This window comes from Cheilinus undulatus, linkage group 20 (genome assembly GCF_018320785.1).
Source record: "Cheilinus undulatus linkage group 20, ASM1832078v1, whole genome shotgun sequence".
In the NCBI taxonomy this organism is placed as follows: Eukaryota; Metazoa; Chordata; class Actinopteri; order Labriformes; family Labridae; genus Cheilinus; species Cheilinus undulatus.
Genome location: NC_054884.1, coordinates 1,736,477 through 1,753,289, shown reverse-complemented (window position 1 = coordinate 1,753,289; position 16,813 = coordinate 1,736,477). Strand labels below are relative to the sequence as shown.

Sequence of the window (16,813 nt, the reverse complement as noted above, 5' to 3'; positions counted from 1 at the left end):
AAGAATTCTTATAACTAGAACAGCGGGACTAAATTTAGAAGCTCTGCCAAGAATTTTCACCGTTTATTTTTGAATAAGGACGACATAAATCTGCGTTATGCCAACTTTTATTTCCTCTAAAATCCCCTAAACTTGTTATCAGGTGTCTGATAACATATTTAAGAAAATATCAGAATGGTTTAGTCAGAACTGTAACAACAAACATCAGAACACATTAACATGTTTGATTTCTAGAATCCTGACTTTATTTTTAATGATGCTGCTTCAGATTTCACGGTTTAATGTTGAATTTTCCTGTTTGTCTTTTTATTCCTCCAGCAGGATTTTAAAGCTGATGTGAGGAGATTTGTGCATGACAGTTAGTTTGCAATAAAAAGAGAAAAATCATCCTGAAAATGCACGTGTATTGACATTTCATTTGCAAAGGTATTCACAAACAAGAACATCCAAACAGACACGAGACATTGAGAGGCGATAAATCGGACAGAAATGTCAGAGATGTAAATAATCCTGTTCTGGTATCAGGTTTAATCCGGTGACTGTTAGTGATGGTGACCGTTAGGATGAGGTCATGGTGTTTGAGACATGACTGAGAGGAAATAACGGCAGCTGTGGCGGCAGGAATGTGACACCTGAACGGTTCAACTGAGTCCAACGGTCAGAGGAGAAAAAGAGGAGGAGGGTTAGGCCACAGGGGGGCAGCAGAGGCACATAAAAGGAGGAGCAGATTAAACAGGGCCCATAGAGGAAGACTCAGAGGTGTGATTTACCTGACGGGGGCTGGTGAGAGCCGGTGAGGAGGACGAGGACGCCGTGCTGCCCACAGCCTCTGATGACGGACACGCCGAGCCCTGAGACTCATCGCTGTGGTGCTGCTCTGGAGACAAACTCTCACTGCTGCTGTCCTCCTCGAAGGCGTACGAGTCCTCCTGCTTCGGGAACTTTCCGTGGTTCACTGTGAGAGCAGAAGACCAGGTTATTAAAGTTTTAGATTATGTTTACATGGAGATATTTTGGGTAACATATCAGGGAACCGGCCCTCTTTGTCTTTAGAAACCCTCTGTCATGAGTTGGGGCTGTACAGAAAAAGACTGATGTGTTTGATGCTCATACACTCTCTATGATCGCTCTGTGTCACTCACACCTCGTCCACTCTCAGCTCAGAGGTGTTACGCTGCCTGTCTGTCACACTGACACACCACTTTACATCCAGCTCACTCCTGATTGGCTGAGCTGATAGTGAAGGGTGCTTTGATTGGACGAGCTGAGAGTGGCTATCGACCAGAGGCCAGCGTGTGCCTGAGTATTATTCTCTCTCTGTATCCAAACATGTGACGGCCAGGAACAGACCCTGGATTCAATCACAGCACCAGGCTGCTCTGTGCAACTCAGTGACCTCCAACACACAAAAACACACAAAAACACACACACACAGCTTCGTCCTGGATGCCACTTCCTCACACCTGCTGGTGCTGAACTCTCTCACCTTCACCGAACCACCTAAACAACCTTTAGTGTCTGAATCTGCTCATCTGTGTGGGTTTAGTTCCTGTCACATCGGCCTGGTTGACTGTTCTCTGTGCGCTTTACACCAAGAGATGACGTCAGCCACTGCACAGTCCAGAACAGTGTTCATTTTGGATGCAAGTTTTGATTTTAGTCTTAGTCTTTAGACAAAATGTCTCTTAGTTTAAGTCACGTTTTAGTCGTTTCTACCCTTTTTAGTTTTAGTCTAATTTTAGTCCATAAGTCCTCACATTTTAGTCTTTATTTTTTGTCCAAGCATTTATTCTCTTGCCTAAATCTGGTACCAAATCATGGTAGTGTGTTCTCTGCATCTGTCTAACCTGGGGTCCCTGCTTTCTACAGCTGGGAGGAATATCACAGATTTTTTCTGTCTACATTACATTTTAGTCTAGTTTTAGTAATCTTGATGAAAACTAAACTTAGTTTTTGTCAGTTTTAGTCATCACAGATCTATTTTTGTTAGTCTCTGTCTAGTTGTAGTCATCACAGATCTATTTTTGTTAGTTTTAGTCTAGTTTTAGTCATCACAGATCTGTTTTTGTTAGTCTCTGTCTAGTTGTAGTCATCACAGATCTATTTTTGTTAGTCTCTGTCTAGTTGTAGTCATCACAGATCTATTTTTGTTAGTTTTAGTCTAGTTGTAGTCATCACAGATCTATTTTTGTTAGTTTTAGTCTAGTTTTAGTCATCACAGATCTATTTTTGTTAGTCTCAGTCTAGTTTTAGTCATCACAGATCTATTTTTGTTAGTTTTAGTCTAGTTTTAGTCATCACAGATCTATTTTTGTTAGTCTCTGTCTAGTTTTAGTCATCACAGATCTATTTTTGTTAGTCTCTGTCTAGTTTTAGTCATCACAGATCTATTTTTGTTAGTCTCTGTCTAGTTTTAGTCATCACAGATCTATTTTTGTTAGTCTCTGTCTAGTTTTAGTCATCACAGATCTATTTTTGTTAGTTTTGGTCTAGTTGTAGTCATCACAGATCTATTTTTGTTAGTTTTAGTCTAGTTTTAGTCATCACAGATCTATTTTTGTTAGTCTCAGTCTAGTTTTAGTCATCACAGATCTATTTTTGTTAGTCTCTGTCTAGTTTTTTCATCACAGATCTATTTTTGTTAGTCTCTGTCTAGTTGTAGTTATCACAAATCTATTTTTGTTAGTTTTAGTCTAGTTTTAGTCGTCACAGATCTATTTTTGTTAGTCTCTGTCTAGTTTTAGCCATCACAAATCTATTTTTGTTAGTCTCAGTCTAGTTTTAGTCGTCACAGATCTATTTTTGTTAGTCTCTGTCTAGTTGTAGTTATCACAAATCTATTTTTGTTAGTCTCAGTCTAGTTTTAGTCATCACAGATCTATTTTTGTTTGTCTCTGTCTAGTTGTAGTCATCACAGATCTATTTTTGTTAGTGTCAGTCTAGTTGTAGTCATCACAGATCTATTTTTGTTAGTTTTAGTCTAGTTTTAGTCATCACAGATCTATTTTTGTTAGTTTTAGTCTAGTTTTAGTCATCACAGATCTATTTTTGTTAGTCTCTGTCTAGTTTTAGTCATCACAGATCTATTTTTGTTAGTCTCTGTCTAGTTTTAGTCATCACAGATCTATTTTTGTTAGTCTCAGTCTAGTTTTAGTCATCACAGATCTATTTTTGTTAGTCTCTGTCTAGTTTTAGTCATCACAGATCTATTTTTGTTAGTTTTAGTCTAGTTTTAGTCATCACAGATCTATTTTTGTTAGTCTCAGTCTAGTTTTAGTCATCACAGATCTATTTTTGTTAGTCTCTGTCTAGTTTTAGTCATCACAGATCTATTTTTGTTAGTCTCTGTCTAGTTTTAGTCATCACAGATCTATTTTTGTTAGTCTCTGTCTAGTTTTAGTCATCACAGATCTATTTTTGTTAGTCTCTGTCTAGTTTTAGTCATCACAGATCTATTTTTGTTAGTTTTAGTCTAGTTTTAGTCATCACAGATCTATTTTTGTTAGTTTTAGTCAGTCTAGTTTTAGTCATCACAGATCTAGTTTTGTTAGTCTCTGTCTAGTTTTAGTCATCACAGATCTATTTTTGTTAGTTTTAGTCAGTCTAGTTTTAGTCATCACAAATCTATTTTTGTTAGTTTTAGTCTAGTTTTAGTCGTCACAGATCTATTTTTGTTAGTCTCTGTCTAGTTTTAGCCATCACAAATCTATTTTTGTTAGTTTTAGTCTAGTTTTAGTCATCACAGATCTATTTTTGTTAGTTTTAGTCTAGTTTTAGTCATCACAGATCTATTTTTGTTAGTTTTAGTCTAGTTTTAGTCATCACAGATCTATTTTTGTTAGTTTTAGTCTAGTTTTAGTCATCACAGATCTATTTTTGTTAGTCTCTGTCTAGTTGTAGTCATCACAGATCTATTTTTGTTAGTTTTAGTCTAGTTTTAGTCATCACAGATCTATTTTTGTTAGTCTCTGTCTAGTTGTAGTCATCACAGATCTATTTTTGTTAGTTTTAGTCTAGTTTTTTCATCACAGATCTATTTTTGTTAGTCTCAGTCTAGTTTTAGTCATCACAGATCTATTTTTGTTAGTTTTAGTCTAGTTGTAGTCATCACAGATCTATTTTTGTTAGTTTTAGTCTAGTTTTAGTCATCACAGATCTATTTTTGTTAGTCTCAGTCTAGTTTTAGTCATCACAGATCTATTTTTGTTAGTCTCTGTCTAGTTTTAGTCATCACAGATCTATTTTTGTTAGTGTCAGTCTAGTTGTAGTCATCACAGATCTATTTTTGTTAGTTTTAGTCTAGTTTTAGTCATCACAGATCTATTTTTGTTAGTTTTAGTCTAGTTTTAGTCATAATAATAATAATTCAGACTTATATAGCGCTTTTCAAGGAAACTCAAAGACACTTTACAGAAAAAAACAAAAACAAAAACACAACACAAATGGGACAGGAGGAAAAATATGAATGGTTAGGAGTCGTATGGAAAAAAAGACTGTCGATAAACATTTTTAGTCAGAGTTTTAGTCAACGAAACCAACATCCAGTCGGCTGTGACTTCTGATGTCAGTCCCTCTGCCTGGAAATCTTCTACAGTGGTACTGGTCCCCAAAATTTCTAACCCTAAACAGCTCAATAACTTTAGACCGGTAGCCCTAACATCATTAATCATGAAATCTTGTGAGAAAATAGTAAAAAATCTGTGCTTTTGACTGTGGAGGGTAAACTTGATCCACTCTAATTTGCTGAGCAGGCAGGGAGAGGTGTGAAGGACGCTAAACTTTTTATCTTGAATAACCTTTATAAACATTTGGACAAGCCACATGCTCATGCACGACTCTTGTTTGCTGATTTTTCATCAGCCTTAAAAACCATGCAGCCTCACCTTTAAACAGAGCGAATGATCAATGATTTTAACTTGCCTCACAAGTTAGTCCTGTGGATTATCAACTTTCTGACAGAGGGTGTCTGTAAATGGGCCTTTATCAGACTCCCTTACTGCCTCCACAGGCTCATCAAGTGTGATTTTATTTCCAGGTGTGATGAGAACTTTTTAGATTTAAATGGTTCCAAAACTAAGGAGCTGATCTTTGACTTCAGAGGTCAGAGAGAAACCGTGGAGGAGTGCACCATTCATGATGAAAAAGTTGAGATTGTAAGGTCATACAAATATTTGGGCACATATTTGGACGATCAACTTAAAACTGATGTGAACACGGAGACTAGGGGCGACAGAGATTTGATCTTTTGTGAGATCTCTCTGTCAGTCCTGTCATTCTGTGTTGTTTCTATCAGTCTTTTACTGAGAGTCTTCTTTGTTTTTCTTTCATCTGCTGGTTTCACAGTCTATCAGTGAAGGACAGAAACAGTCACAACAGTGTTGTTAAAGTCTGTTCTAAGCTCATTGGTGTTAAACACAGAGATTTAAATCATTTTTGTAGATCCTTTGTAAGACTGAGTGGATTCTGGCTTCTCCTGATCATGTTCTTATCAGTGAATTTTCTCTATTGCCATCAGGACATTGTTATGTTTTACCTGTGTGTAGACTTACCGCCATTCAAAATCATTTATTCTGTGTGCATTCAGACTATTGAATGCTCCTTAGGATCTTCTGTATATCTCTGTCAGTCTTTCATCCTTAAAGTCCTTTTTAAATTTTATCAGTATTCACTTTTGGAGATCCGGATCATTTGGTTCAGATCAGGAGAGCTTAAATAAGGACAAAGGATGGAGGAAAGGAAACTGGCACTCAAGCAGGAGCTAGCTAGAGTTGCTCACATTAAAGAGCAGTGAAGGCTTAGTTAATAGCATGTCACTGCCTTAATTAAAAGCATGTTTATGACAAATGTGACAGAGAGCTCAGATAATAATAATGGTAACCTTAATTAGCTAACCCTGCAGTCACTTTTTAGGAGGTTTTCTGGGGGTTTTGTACATGTGAACCCCCATAGAAGGTTTAGCATAATTAACTACAGGTCAGTTAACAAAGCATGCCTTAAACTGTGTTATCATTAAGCTCTTCTCTTACCAAATCTGGTTGATTGTTTTTACGATTTTAGCTTTAAATCCAGCCACATTACTGCAATTGCATTAAAGATTATCAACCTTAGACTAACTAATTAATCCATTTAAGTCGATCTATTACCATACATCCTTTTTCTACACCGCTTATCACATTGGGGGTCCACAGGGGGGCTGGAGCCTATCCCAGCTGTCATTGTGTTCACCCTGGACTGGTAGCCAGTCAATCACGGGCTGAGATATAGAGACAGACAACCATGCTCACACTCAAACCTACGGGCAATTTAGAGTCACCAATTAACCTAATGAGCATGTTTTTGGAGGTGGGAGGAAGCCGGTAACCCGGACAGAACCCCCGCGTGCAGAGAACATGCAAACTCCGCACAGAAAGGCCCGGACCAGGGGGCGAAACAGGAACCTTCCTGCCGCTCGAACCCCAGCCCTGACTTATTACAGCCACACTAATTTAACAAACCCAGTGTTGCAGACTTCCAGTTTGAGCTGTCCCATCTTAATGACCAAGCTGCAGCATTTCATGGTTTCGCAGACATGCTGTGCTGTTTTCCGTGAGTTTTTCTGCCTGTTTGATGAAGATTGAAAAGTCAGAATAGCAGGAAATCAGTGAGCAGCGTGCGTTTCCTCTTTCTAAGTGTCTTCCATAGAAATTACGAGGGGTCACATATTTTGTGGACGAGGTTGGAACAATCTGTGGAGCTTTAAGGTGAGGGGTTAATGCAGCAGCCCGGTCCTGTCACAGCAGAGACAGGGAGGGAGGAGGACGCCACAAACATACACTCAGGTACGCCCACACACCACACTCGAGCTGAGACACTTCTGAAGAAAAGGGTGGACCCAAATACAGCTGCTGCTCATCTCAATAAATGGCGCTCCCTCACCCCGCAGAGGTAAACCAGCCGGGCGGCTCCTTTACGCAACATGTTTACAGGAAGCAGAAGGGGGCAAACATCAAACCGCCAGAGCTCTGCAGCCTAAAAAGCGTTTCTGCACACCCAGGAGTGATATAGAGAGAGTGAGTAACATGTCGAGCATCAGAGGACAAACACGGCCAGGTCAGAGCAGTCCATGGCGTTAAATCACGGCGCTCTGTAAGCACGCACGAGGTGCATTTTCTTAAATCAAACAGCGGGGGTGCTGAGGTCTCCGCATACACTTTAGATGTCAAAGCAAGAAAAACAGCCACAACAACAACATTTCTGGATGTCCACACCGAGCCAGAGAGGGTTTATGAACGAAGCACGGTGTTCTAAAAATGTAAATAACATTCCCAGAGAGGAAAACACAAACACAAACTTCATCCTGCTCAGAAATGAGGATCACATGAAGGAGAGAAAACAGGAAACAGGTACTGGAGGAGAGCAGCTGAATGGGAAAGACTGGAGGGGCTAAAGGAGTAAATCATTCAACTCTCAGTACAAAATGTGAAGACACTCTGGTATCACTCATCAAACTGTAACATAATAATTCCTGAGTATTAACATAACCTCAAATCTGTAGTATTCACAGGTGTAAGGGGAGGTGTAGAAGCTGTAGTGGAAGCTGCTGTTCTGTTGCTGTATCTCATTCAGCTTCTGTGCTCCTGACATGTGATGGACTATGATGGGGGGGCGGGGTTATACAGTTTGTTCCATGTGAGGTTATTTAAACTACCTGGTATAGCTGGTTCAGCCTGTGGTGGATCAAACATGAGATAAAAACAGGAAAACAGAAACAGCTCCAAAATATAAAGGAATCAAGGTGTCTTAATTTGAAAAGACAAAACGAAACATAAAAAGCTAGTTAAAATGTGTGCACTTTAGAGCAGTAGTGTACTGTCTCACACCTGCTGCTGCGATGGTGACTTATCCATCACACAGTGAACCTCAGTGAGAGAGCCCAGACTAGTTTACTATGTAACCACAGGATGGGATGTAATGGAGCCTGAGCAGTGCACTTACACCCACAGTTGTAGCCTGTTTTCTACTAGTAGTGGGAGTATTGATACTGCAGTATCGATATATCGATAAGTACTCTTTGGTGTAAATCCCTCTAACAAAGTATCGATACCAAATGAGAACAATAAAATACGTCTCACCCCCGCTTCTCCCTGCCTCTCTCTCCTCCAGACTGTTTTGCCTTTGCCGAGCTCTAAACATCCTTTTGTTCAGAACAGCCTGGGCTTTAAGAATATGTGTGCTGCAGGAACGTCACAGAAATTTTATAAAAGTTATGGGTCTCTAAGGGCAAAAGAAAAAATCAGATCCTAAATTACTCAAAGATTTTTACGCATTAAATACAGTAACATTAATGACTAAGGTTTTTTTTTTTTGCACAAACCTCTTCTTCCATCTCTTTGGGATCAAAGAATTTAAAAAATAATCAGTCTATGTCAAAAAGTCTTCAGAATATTTACATTTTTACAAAAGAGACACGTCACAGCCTCTCTGTGTCACTTTCTCTATTCAAACTGCAGTTTCTACGTCTGTGCACATGCTCTGATCAGCAAAGCATGACGTAACACCTGAACAGCCTGCTGATGGTTGTCTCGGCCCAGTCGCAATGCATTCTGGGATACAAACAGACAATATGGCAGCAGGCTATCTAGCTAACTGCAGGAATGATCTTTTGACCATGAATGGATCATAAATGGATAAAAAGATATCTGAGTTACTGGTGTTGATTTAATCTTTAAAGATCCCGGTAAGCCAGCCAAGTTCAAGGCTTGCTAGAAAATTCTGTAAGAGCTACAAAGGCATGGATAGCATCATTAGAACGGCACAACAGAGGCCTTTCAGAAGAAAAAACAAGTAGGTGACTGCAAACATGGTTAAAAAGTCATTTAACTTTGAATAACACATACAAGTCAACGCCGTCTTCAGGGGAATTTTTTAAGGTCTCTGCATGGCGTTCAGGACTACATGGACCTTTACTGTATGCTATGATGTAGATTTGAGGAAGGACTCAGGATTTAGCATTTAAAGAAGTGTACAAAGAGCCACATGTTCGTCCATTCATGCTGTTAGTGCTGAAGAAACTGATGCTGATAAAATCGACGATAAACCCTCTCTTTAAGAGGACATGCTTGTTTAAGTCGATCATCAGAGTCAGGAGGTGAACGTGCTCTTCATCTAACCACACCTACAGATGTTTCTACCAATCAGCACACAGGTTTAGTCACACAGGTAGACGCCCCAGGTGTCAAACTCTCCATTCCTCTAGTGTGTACCTGTCATGGTCAGAGTAGAGTCTAGAGGAATGATTTTCTTTTGGACCAGCTCCAGGGGACCCGGCCTCAGGGCCAGCTTCTCGTTCAGGTCCTCGGCGAGCCGCGCTCGCTTTAGCCTCATCTGGTCGTCCAGAGAGGAGCCGTCTGAGGCCGAGTCTGCACGACACACAGCAGGACGGAGGCGTCAGCAACATGGACACAGACAACGGGAAATACAGCGAAGACTGAGCAAACAGGAAGCTGAAACAGCCGTCCTTCAGTGATATTTCACATAACAACGGTAATGTGTGGTTCATCCTTAACGGAAAAACAGAAACAGTCGTTAGAGCTGCATATCAGTGACTGCTGAGGTTAAATCACTGTTTGAGAGCATAAAGTTAAGATAAATGGTGGTTTGCAGAGAGCTCTCACAGCTTTTTCTGTGTGATAAAATAATTATAAAAACATGGATTCAAAAAGTCAGCAAAAATATGGCGGTATGTGTAAGGAAGCATGAAGCTGAGTTTATCAGTACTCACAGAGAACAAGAAGAAGAATTCAAGTCAAATCAGTGATAATACATTTTTCACAACCCTAGTTAAGTTTCACTCCCAAACCCTTCTTATCTGAGTAATGGGGGCTGAATTTTTTCATTATTATTTAAATATAAATGCTTTATTTACAACATACTTTCAAAATTTTCTGACAAGATTCTGTAGCTGGAATTTTTGTTTAGGCACAAATGTTTAAAATTGATCCAGAAAAAGGTGTTTAATACTCAAAAAGCAATGTTTCTAACAGTTGTAAAAATGGCAGAGTTAGTTCAGTAGCTAAAGTAAAGAAAAACAGCTTCAACCAAGAAGTGCAGGAATAGATGCATGCACAGACGCGTTACTGCAGACTTAAAGGCATCGATATAAACTGGTATTCTCTAGTTTCTGTGATTCTTCGCTGCTCTTTCATGATAAATGTTGGCTCCAGGAAAAAGCCTGGTTTATTCTGCAGTAACCAGCGCTGCTGGGAGAACTACGTACTTGTTCAGTGGTCGCTCTATAAAACTCTGCTTAAACACACTAGTGGGGCTCTTATGCCACTGATAAAAACGATCCATCTTAGTCCAACAGTCTAACGGTCGCTAAAAGCCTTTATCCAGAGTCCACTGAGCTGTACAGAACATCCTGTCTGTTCTGAATGAGGACTGTCAGCCTAGCATTATAAAATAATCTATTATGGGTGTATACGAGTGTCTGTAAACTCTCAGTCTAAATACACCGTCATGTGACCAGAGACGTCATGCGTGTATCTTAACCATGTTAAACGAGTCAGATCTCTCGTCAGTCCTCCTGGTCTTTCTGAACTCTAGTGTGGTCATGAGAGTAGGGATGGGAAGGGTCAGCTGGGTACAGGAGGGACCAGCTGTGCTCATACAGGCACCGGGCACACTCTCAAGCCTGATCCAGCTCACAGACTACTGGGTGCTAAGGACCAGGTGGGCTGGATTAGATGTTGGGGGGTCAGGTGGTTGGATACCAGGAGAGACGGGGCATGAAGTGATGGGAATTATAGCTCTATCCGAGATTCGGTTCATTCGGCTTAGTTCAGCAAGAAGAGCTGGCTCTTTGGGCTCTTCATCTGATACTACTGTGGCTTTAATAAATCAGACAAATGAAGCATTTTAGACCCATTCTACAGAAGCTCTACAGAGCCATGTATTCACATATATTAATTACTCAATTTTCCCATGTTAAGGTGATAAATCAACCTATTATCATGGAAAAACAAATGTTGTTAACCCAGGATAACATGAAAACTAAATCTTTATCATAAGATGACAACAAAAATAAGTGGAAATTATAAGAAAACTGACAGAAATTATTTGTTATCACGGGAAAATGAAGTAAATTATATATGTGAATACATGGCCCTTTAGTACAGAGCCTAGGAGGAGACATGAATGTGTTTTTTTTTTTAATACACACGTGCGATTTAGTATCTCAGACGTGTGTTTTAGTATCTCACACGTGTGTTTTAGTATCTCGCACATGTGTTTTATTAATATCTCATGCGCAGAATTTCTTTGTATCTTGCATGTGTGTGTTTTCCGTATTTTACGCATGCGATATACAGATAAAACACATGGGCGAGGTATTAAATTGCGCGTGCATATAAAAAAGAAACAAACACACACAAAAAAAAACGTTCATGTCATCTCCCGGGCTCCGTACTTTAGGGCTTCTGTATCTTTCTGAAAACTGTTGGAGTAAATCCTTTCATTCTCAGAGAAGCACAAATTATACATAATGCTTGATATAAACTACATTTTTCTACATAATAAAGCACCAGTTCTACAACTTTTTAACACGCTGAAAGCTGTGAGTTATTGTGTTTTTACATTAAATATAAAGAACAATGTAGTTATTTGTGATTTCCATTAAAATATAACTTATAATAAAAATAAAATAAATAACACTGCTTTGTCAGAATATTTTCCAAATAAATCAAACTCTAAACAGAGCCTGGGGACAAAAAATAAACCATAAAACTCTAAAGAATGACTACATTTTGCTTCATGTTTTGTATAAAAGTTGCGCTACAGTTCATGTCCTTATTTATACGATTTTTCTTGTGACTGGTTGCTGATATTTATAAAGCTTCTCTCTCTCTGTGGAGGCCGAATGTTCACGGAGCCCTGAGCTACGCCATCCTCCTCCCCGCCTGCTCTTCTTTTATCACATCTGATTGGTGGAGTACACAGAAACATGCAGCGACACACAAACATGGAGTCAACCACGGTGCTCATGTTGATGAGGAAGAGTCTTTAAGGTGTTAGTTGTGGTAGAACGGTGAGGAGGAAATATTCATCCTCTATCCTGTGCCCTTTGGGGGTGTGGGGGGGGGCGACTCTTAACCATGTGCCCCGTCCACATGGAGATAAAAGTTTTTTGTCGTATCTGTGTTTTATCGCCACAGCATTTTGGGATGCCGTAAACGCTACTTTGTGAACCGGGTCCCAGAGTGAACCAATATGTAAACGCTCACCGTTTCGTCTCCATGTGGAGACAACCGACCACATCTTTCTTGAAATGATTACGTCACACAAAGCATGGCCCACTTACGCCGCACGCACTAGTCAAACCAAAACAACAATGGCGAATTACAGGGTTGTGTTCGTGCTGCAGAAGCTACTGAGATTATTATGGCTTTGTCAGTAAAATGCTCCTTTACCACTGAGAACAGCAGACACCAGACGCTCTTAAATACACCACTGAGAACAACCAGAAGGGCAACTAGGAGAAAGTTTGTGGCAGTTTTCTGTGATCTTCTCTCTTTTGGTGCATTTCTGTGGCACTGTTCAGTCATTTTCAGTGGTTCAGTGCTTATGCGGACATTTCCTGAAACAATCCGGCAAACTTTTCATCTCTGTGTGGACAAGGCCAGAAGAGCCGGCTCTTTGGCAACCGACACATCACTAGGGGCCTGGAGCAGGCCTTAAAGACGGCCATCATACGGGACCAAGGTCTATGCAGCCAAGTGCTGAACTGGCTCCCATACCTGAACCGACCAGAACTCTGAAAGCATCATTAATACGTGAGATTACTGTGTGAAGAATCTGTTAGCAGGCAGACTACAGCTCCTGCTGCCACAGAGCCATCGCTGCATAAAGTCAGCACAAAGACACAGAGCTCTTCTTTGACACTACTTCTTCATTTAAGGATAAAAAACATGTCATAAATGTTGGGTTTTTTTTTTAAATTTTTTGGAAGAATATGTAAACTCTGCACCAAAGACCCTGACAGGGATCCAAACCAGGAACCCTCTGGCTGAGAGGAAGCAGTGCTAACCACTGTCCCACTGTGCAGCCCAGTATTTTCTGACGCCATTCAACCTCATATCAATAGAGTTTACTGAGACTGGCACAGGCATGGTCAGGTTTTAAGGTGTGCATCGAATCAGGCTTAAGAAATATGATGGTGGTTGTTTTTGGTCTGGGAAATGCCACGTTAGCATTAGCATCAGTCTTTTAGCATGAACATACCCTGAGAGCAGCTCCAAAAAGCAAAGGTCATTCCAGAGAAAAATTTGCTCACGAATCAGGATGAAACAGCATCTTTAAACAAAGGAGGCAGGGCTCAAAGGGTCTCCAACCAAGTTCCCATCATGATCTAGTTCTGAATCTAGCCTTCCTGTCTGTTAAATGTCGTGTGATTTTATATTTGATTGACTTTTTCCATGTCAGGAGTGTATTTATGTTGTCATTTACCCAAAACCAGTGCACACGTGTCAACACTTAGCCTCCAATAATCAATATTTCTGTATGGGATCAGCTCAGATATGCAGCCTGACACGGTGAGCGCTGAGAAAATAAATGCAGCGGCTGTAATTAAACATGTGCAGCGGGTGAGATTTTCTACCGTCCTCCGTCTCTTTCTCTTAAATCCAGAATAAATAATCAGGAGTGAAGCGAACCTGGCCCGGCGTACGAAACATCACGCAGGACGGAGGAGAGAAACCCCATCAGTTTGATTATCTGAGAGCCAGGAAGAGCAACAGCACTTATTTGGTCAAATATAATTTCAGTGGGATTTTTCTGAGGGCGGACGGAGGACTGAGAGCCAAAATAAAAAGAGTGATATCCAGTTTGGTGCTGGATGAGTCAGCTAGAGAATTACAGTCGGATGAAAAATGGACCTGAAATGAGAGACTTCCAACATCAAACTGAAGAGAAGATTAGTGGGAATATTAAACATCTTTAACCTCCTAATGCAGCAAATATTAGCTCAGGCTCCTTCATGCTAAACTTTACTCATTGTGCTGGAAAGAAAAGTAGAAGTAAGCATATTTACCGAGAGGGCTGGAGGTAGAAAGGAAGAAAATATGACAATAAAGATCCATGAAAAAAGAACTAGTGACACGGCTTAGAGTTTTTAATTGTGATCCAGATCAATAAGATCCAGCCCGGCCTCATTAGATCAGCCAGGTTTAACAATGATTTGACTTATTGTTCAGCAGCCAGCGCTGTAAATAGACCCAAGAGAGGAGAAAAAGTGACACTCTGCCATCAAAACTCAACATATATTTAAATTTTTTTTACTGATAAAGTCCTAAAGGAGGCCTATGTGTGCTTTCTTATCAAAAGACCTTTGTATAAACCAGGGGTTCTCAACCTTTTCACCCCGTGACCCCCAAAATAAAGGTGCCAGAGACCGGGGACCCCCACTGGACCTGAAGGTGGCTGAACAACCATGCACAATCTAGATGGTCATGTGGAGACAAGGCGCCCATACAGGGGGATAAATGGGGGAGCTTTCTGGTGCCCAGCCAAACTGGTGGCCCATGGAGGTCAGCAAAACCATGGTCCATTGTAAAATTAAGATGTGATATCCATATTTCATAGTTAAAATGGTTTTAAAGTTGCTACAATGTGTTAATAATGGCCAAAAAATGGTGAAAAAGGTGGTGAAATTGGATTTTAAAAGTAGCAGAAATGGGTTAGAAGTGGCAAAATCAGTTAAAAATAACAAAAAAAGGCAAAAATTGTTAAAAGTGGCAAAAATGGGCATTAATGGTGGTAAAAAGGAGTTAAAATGTGGCTGAAATTGTTTTGAATTGGCAAAAAAGGGTTACCCGAGAAAGAGAAAATAGGCAGATACTGGCAGAAAATGGTTAAACTGGCAAAATGGGCACATCAAATGGTGAAATGTGGTTAGAATGGGAAAAATTGAGTGTTAAAAGGGGTTAATAGTAGCAAAGTGGCAAAAACAGGATGAAAAAAAGTGGTGGAAAGAGTTTCAAACTGACAAAAATAGGTGTTAAATGGTAAAAAAAAAATGTTAAAATTAGTGGGAAAAAATGATGGAAAGGGGTTAAAAATTCGACAAAATTGGTGTGAAGTGGCAACAATGTAATTTCAAAAATATCCTTAGTTTTTAGGGCATCTGGTGACCCCCTCTCAGTGTCTCGCTACCCCCAAGGGGGTCTCAACCCCAAGGTTGAGAACCACTGGTATAAGCTACTTAATAGCTGCTTCTATGTGGTTTTAATCAATATTTGCAAATCTAACTTTAGCAGCCTCTGAACAGACAAAGCCTTGCACCCCACATTAGATCTTTGACGCCCGCTTTTGGGGGTACTGGACTCCAGGCTGGGAACTAATGCCTTAAGCGGGTCACACACATAAGGATTTTCTAAATCTTAAAGAGATTTTTTACCTGTTAGAGGCCCCACACATGAAGATGAAAAAATCAGGCATTGAACAGTTTTGATCGTACTGTGTGTGGTGTGCTCTGATAATCTCAACACAGCACACCACACACGTCATGATTCTGTCCCACCGCTGATCTAGAATCTCGTCCTCCAAGCCAGAAATCTCGCACGATCACACATGATCCAACAAAAACGACGAAGAAGAAACATAGCAACAACCCGAAAACACAGCACGCAACATGGAAGAGGACATACAAGAAGAAGGAAGGATGGTGTTCTTGGGACTATCTTTAACGGAAAAATCATGAACTAAAAAAAAAGACTGTGGAGAAAAGCCTGGAGACAGCGTGACCACGGACTTTATAGTCTACTGGGCGAGCTGGAGGTGAGTTGTTGTCAGTCAGCTCGCCCGTTGATTGGCTACGTTCCGTTCCACGTCACAAATCACAGCGTCATGACTCGGGAGTCGACTTTCCCCACACACGAAGATTTTGGGTCGTAAATATTGAACAAGTTTAACATTTATGATTGTCCGCCCCGACCGTTTTCGGAGCTGATTATCGGGACAAATTCACTCTTAACACACCTCAGACCACAGGATAATCTTACAGGATAATCTTAAAAGACATAAGATAATCCTCCGTTGGGGGAAAAACCGGGACACCCCGCTTTAGACCACCTTTCTAAGCCGGTCCAGGTTTGTTTGCATTCACACTGATCAAACCAGACTTTGGGCCCAGGCCCCTAATGTCAAAGCAACCAGGGGTGTGATGAGGCTTTACATTGTTTTAAATTTTGGTAACGAAATATGAGTGCAAATTAACTGAATGTTGAAGTTTCTGACTGACGCACACGGTGAGATGAGAACAACCCTGACCAGGCAGCGACTGAATCACAGTAAAAAAGCAACAGTATGAGAGAGTCTGAAGGCACACCGACTAAATTAAAACTGAATTCTCCTCACAGATACTCTGCACAGGATGTTAGCAGCAGTATTTCATAATTTGACTTGAATTTATTATCCATCTGTGGATCAGGTACCGTGTGCAGGGAGCAGGAGGCGATGGAAGTGATGTTACAAACGCGTCTGTTTCCTCACGCCGACAATTTTAAAGTGTCAGGAGCATCTCTGTGATTTCCAGTCTGGTGTTTTCTGTCATCACAGCTGCTGGTCTGCGTATCTGTGGCATTATGATCTCAGAAGACGGTTTTCAACTGCACAAGAGATGTGGTGACATTTGGATATGGCGAGCCCTGGTGTTACACATAACTCTGACAGCCTCAAGCATTCATCTTCAGTACGTGGTGTTCCCTGGTTGGGCTGGTGTGGAGAAAATATCGTCATCCTTATAAAAAAAAGTCTCTTAAATAGGATCCAGATCATCGAA

The 16,813-nt window shown here is 40.5% G+C and overlaps 1 protein-coding gene across 16 annotated transcripts in view; it reads right to left on the bottom strand.

The window, feature by feature from the left end:
* The window catches only part of myocd (myocardin), a 246,061-nt gene that overhangs the window by 19,867 nt on the left and 209,381 nt on the right, over positions 1 to 16,813 (bottom strand). For 12 of the 16 annotated variants that reach the window (XM_041815357.1, XM_041815350.1, XM_041815356.1 and 9 more), the window contains 2 exons: positions 9,243 to 9,398; positions 771 to 955 (listed from right to left, as the gene is read on the bottom strand). In XM_041815357.1, the coding sequence (XP_041671291.1) occupies positions 771 to 955; positions 9,243 to 9,398 (341 nt within the window). The remainder of the gene's footprint in view (positions 1 to 770; positions 956 to 9,242; positions 9,399 to 16,813) is intronic. The other 4 variants (XM_041815361.1, XM_041815364.1, XM_041815365.1 and 1 more) reach the window with 1 other exon arrangement.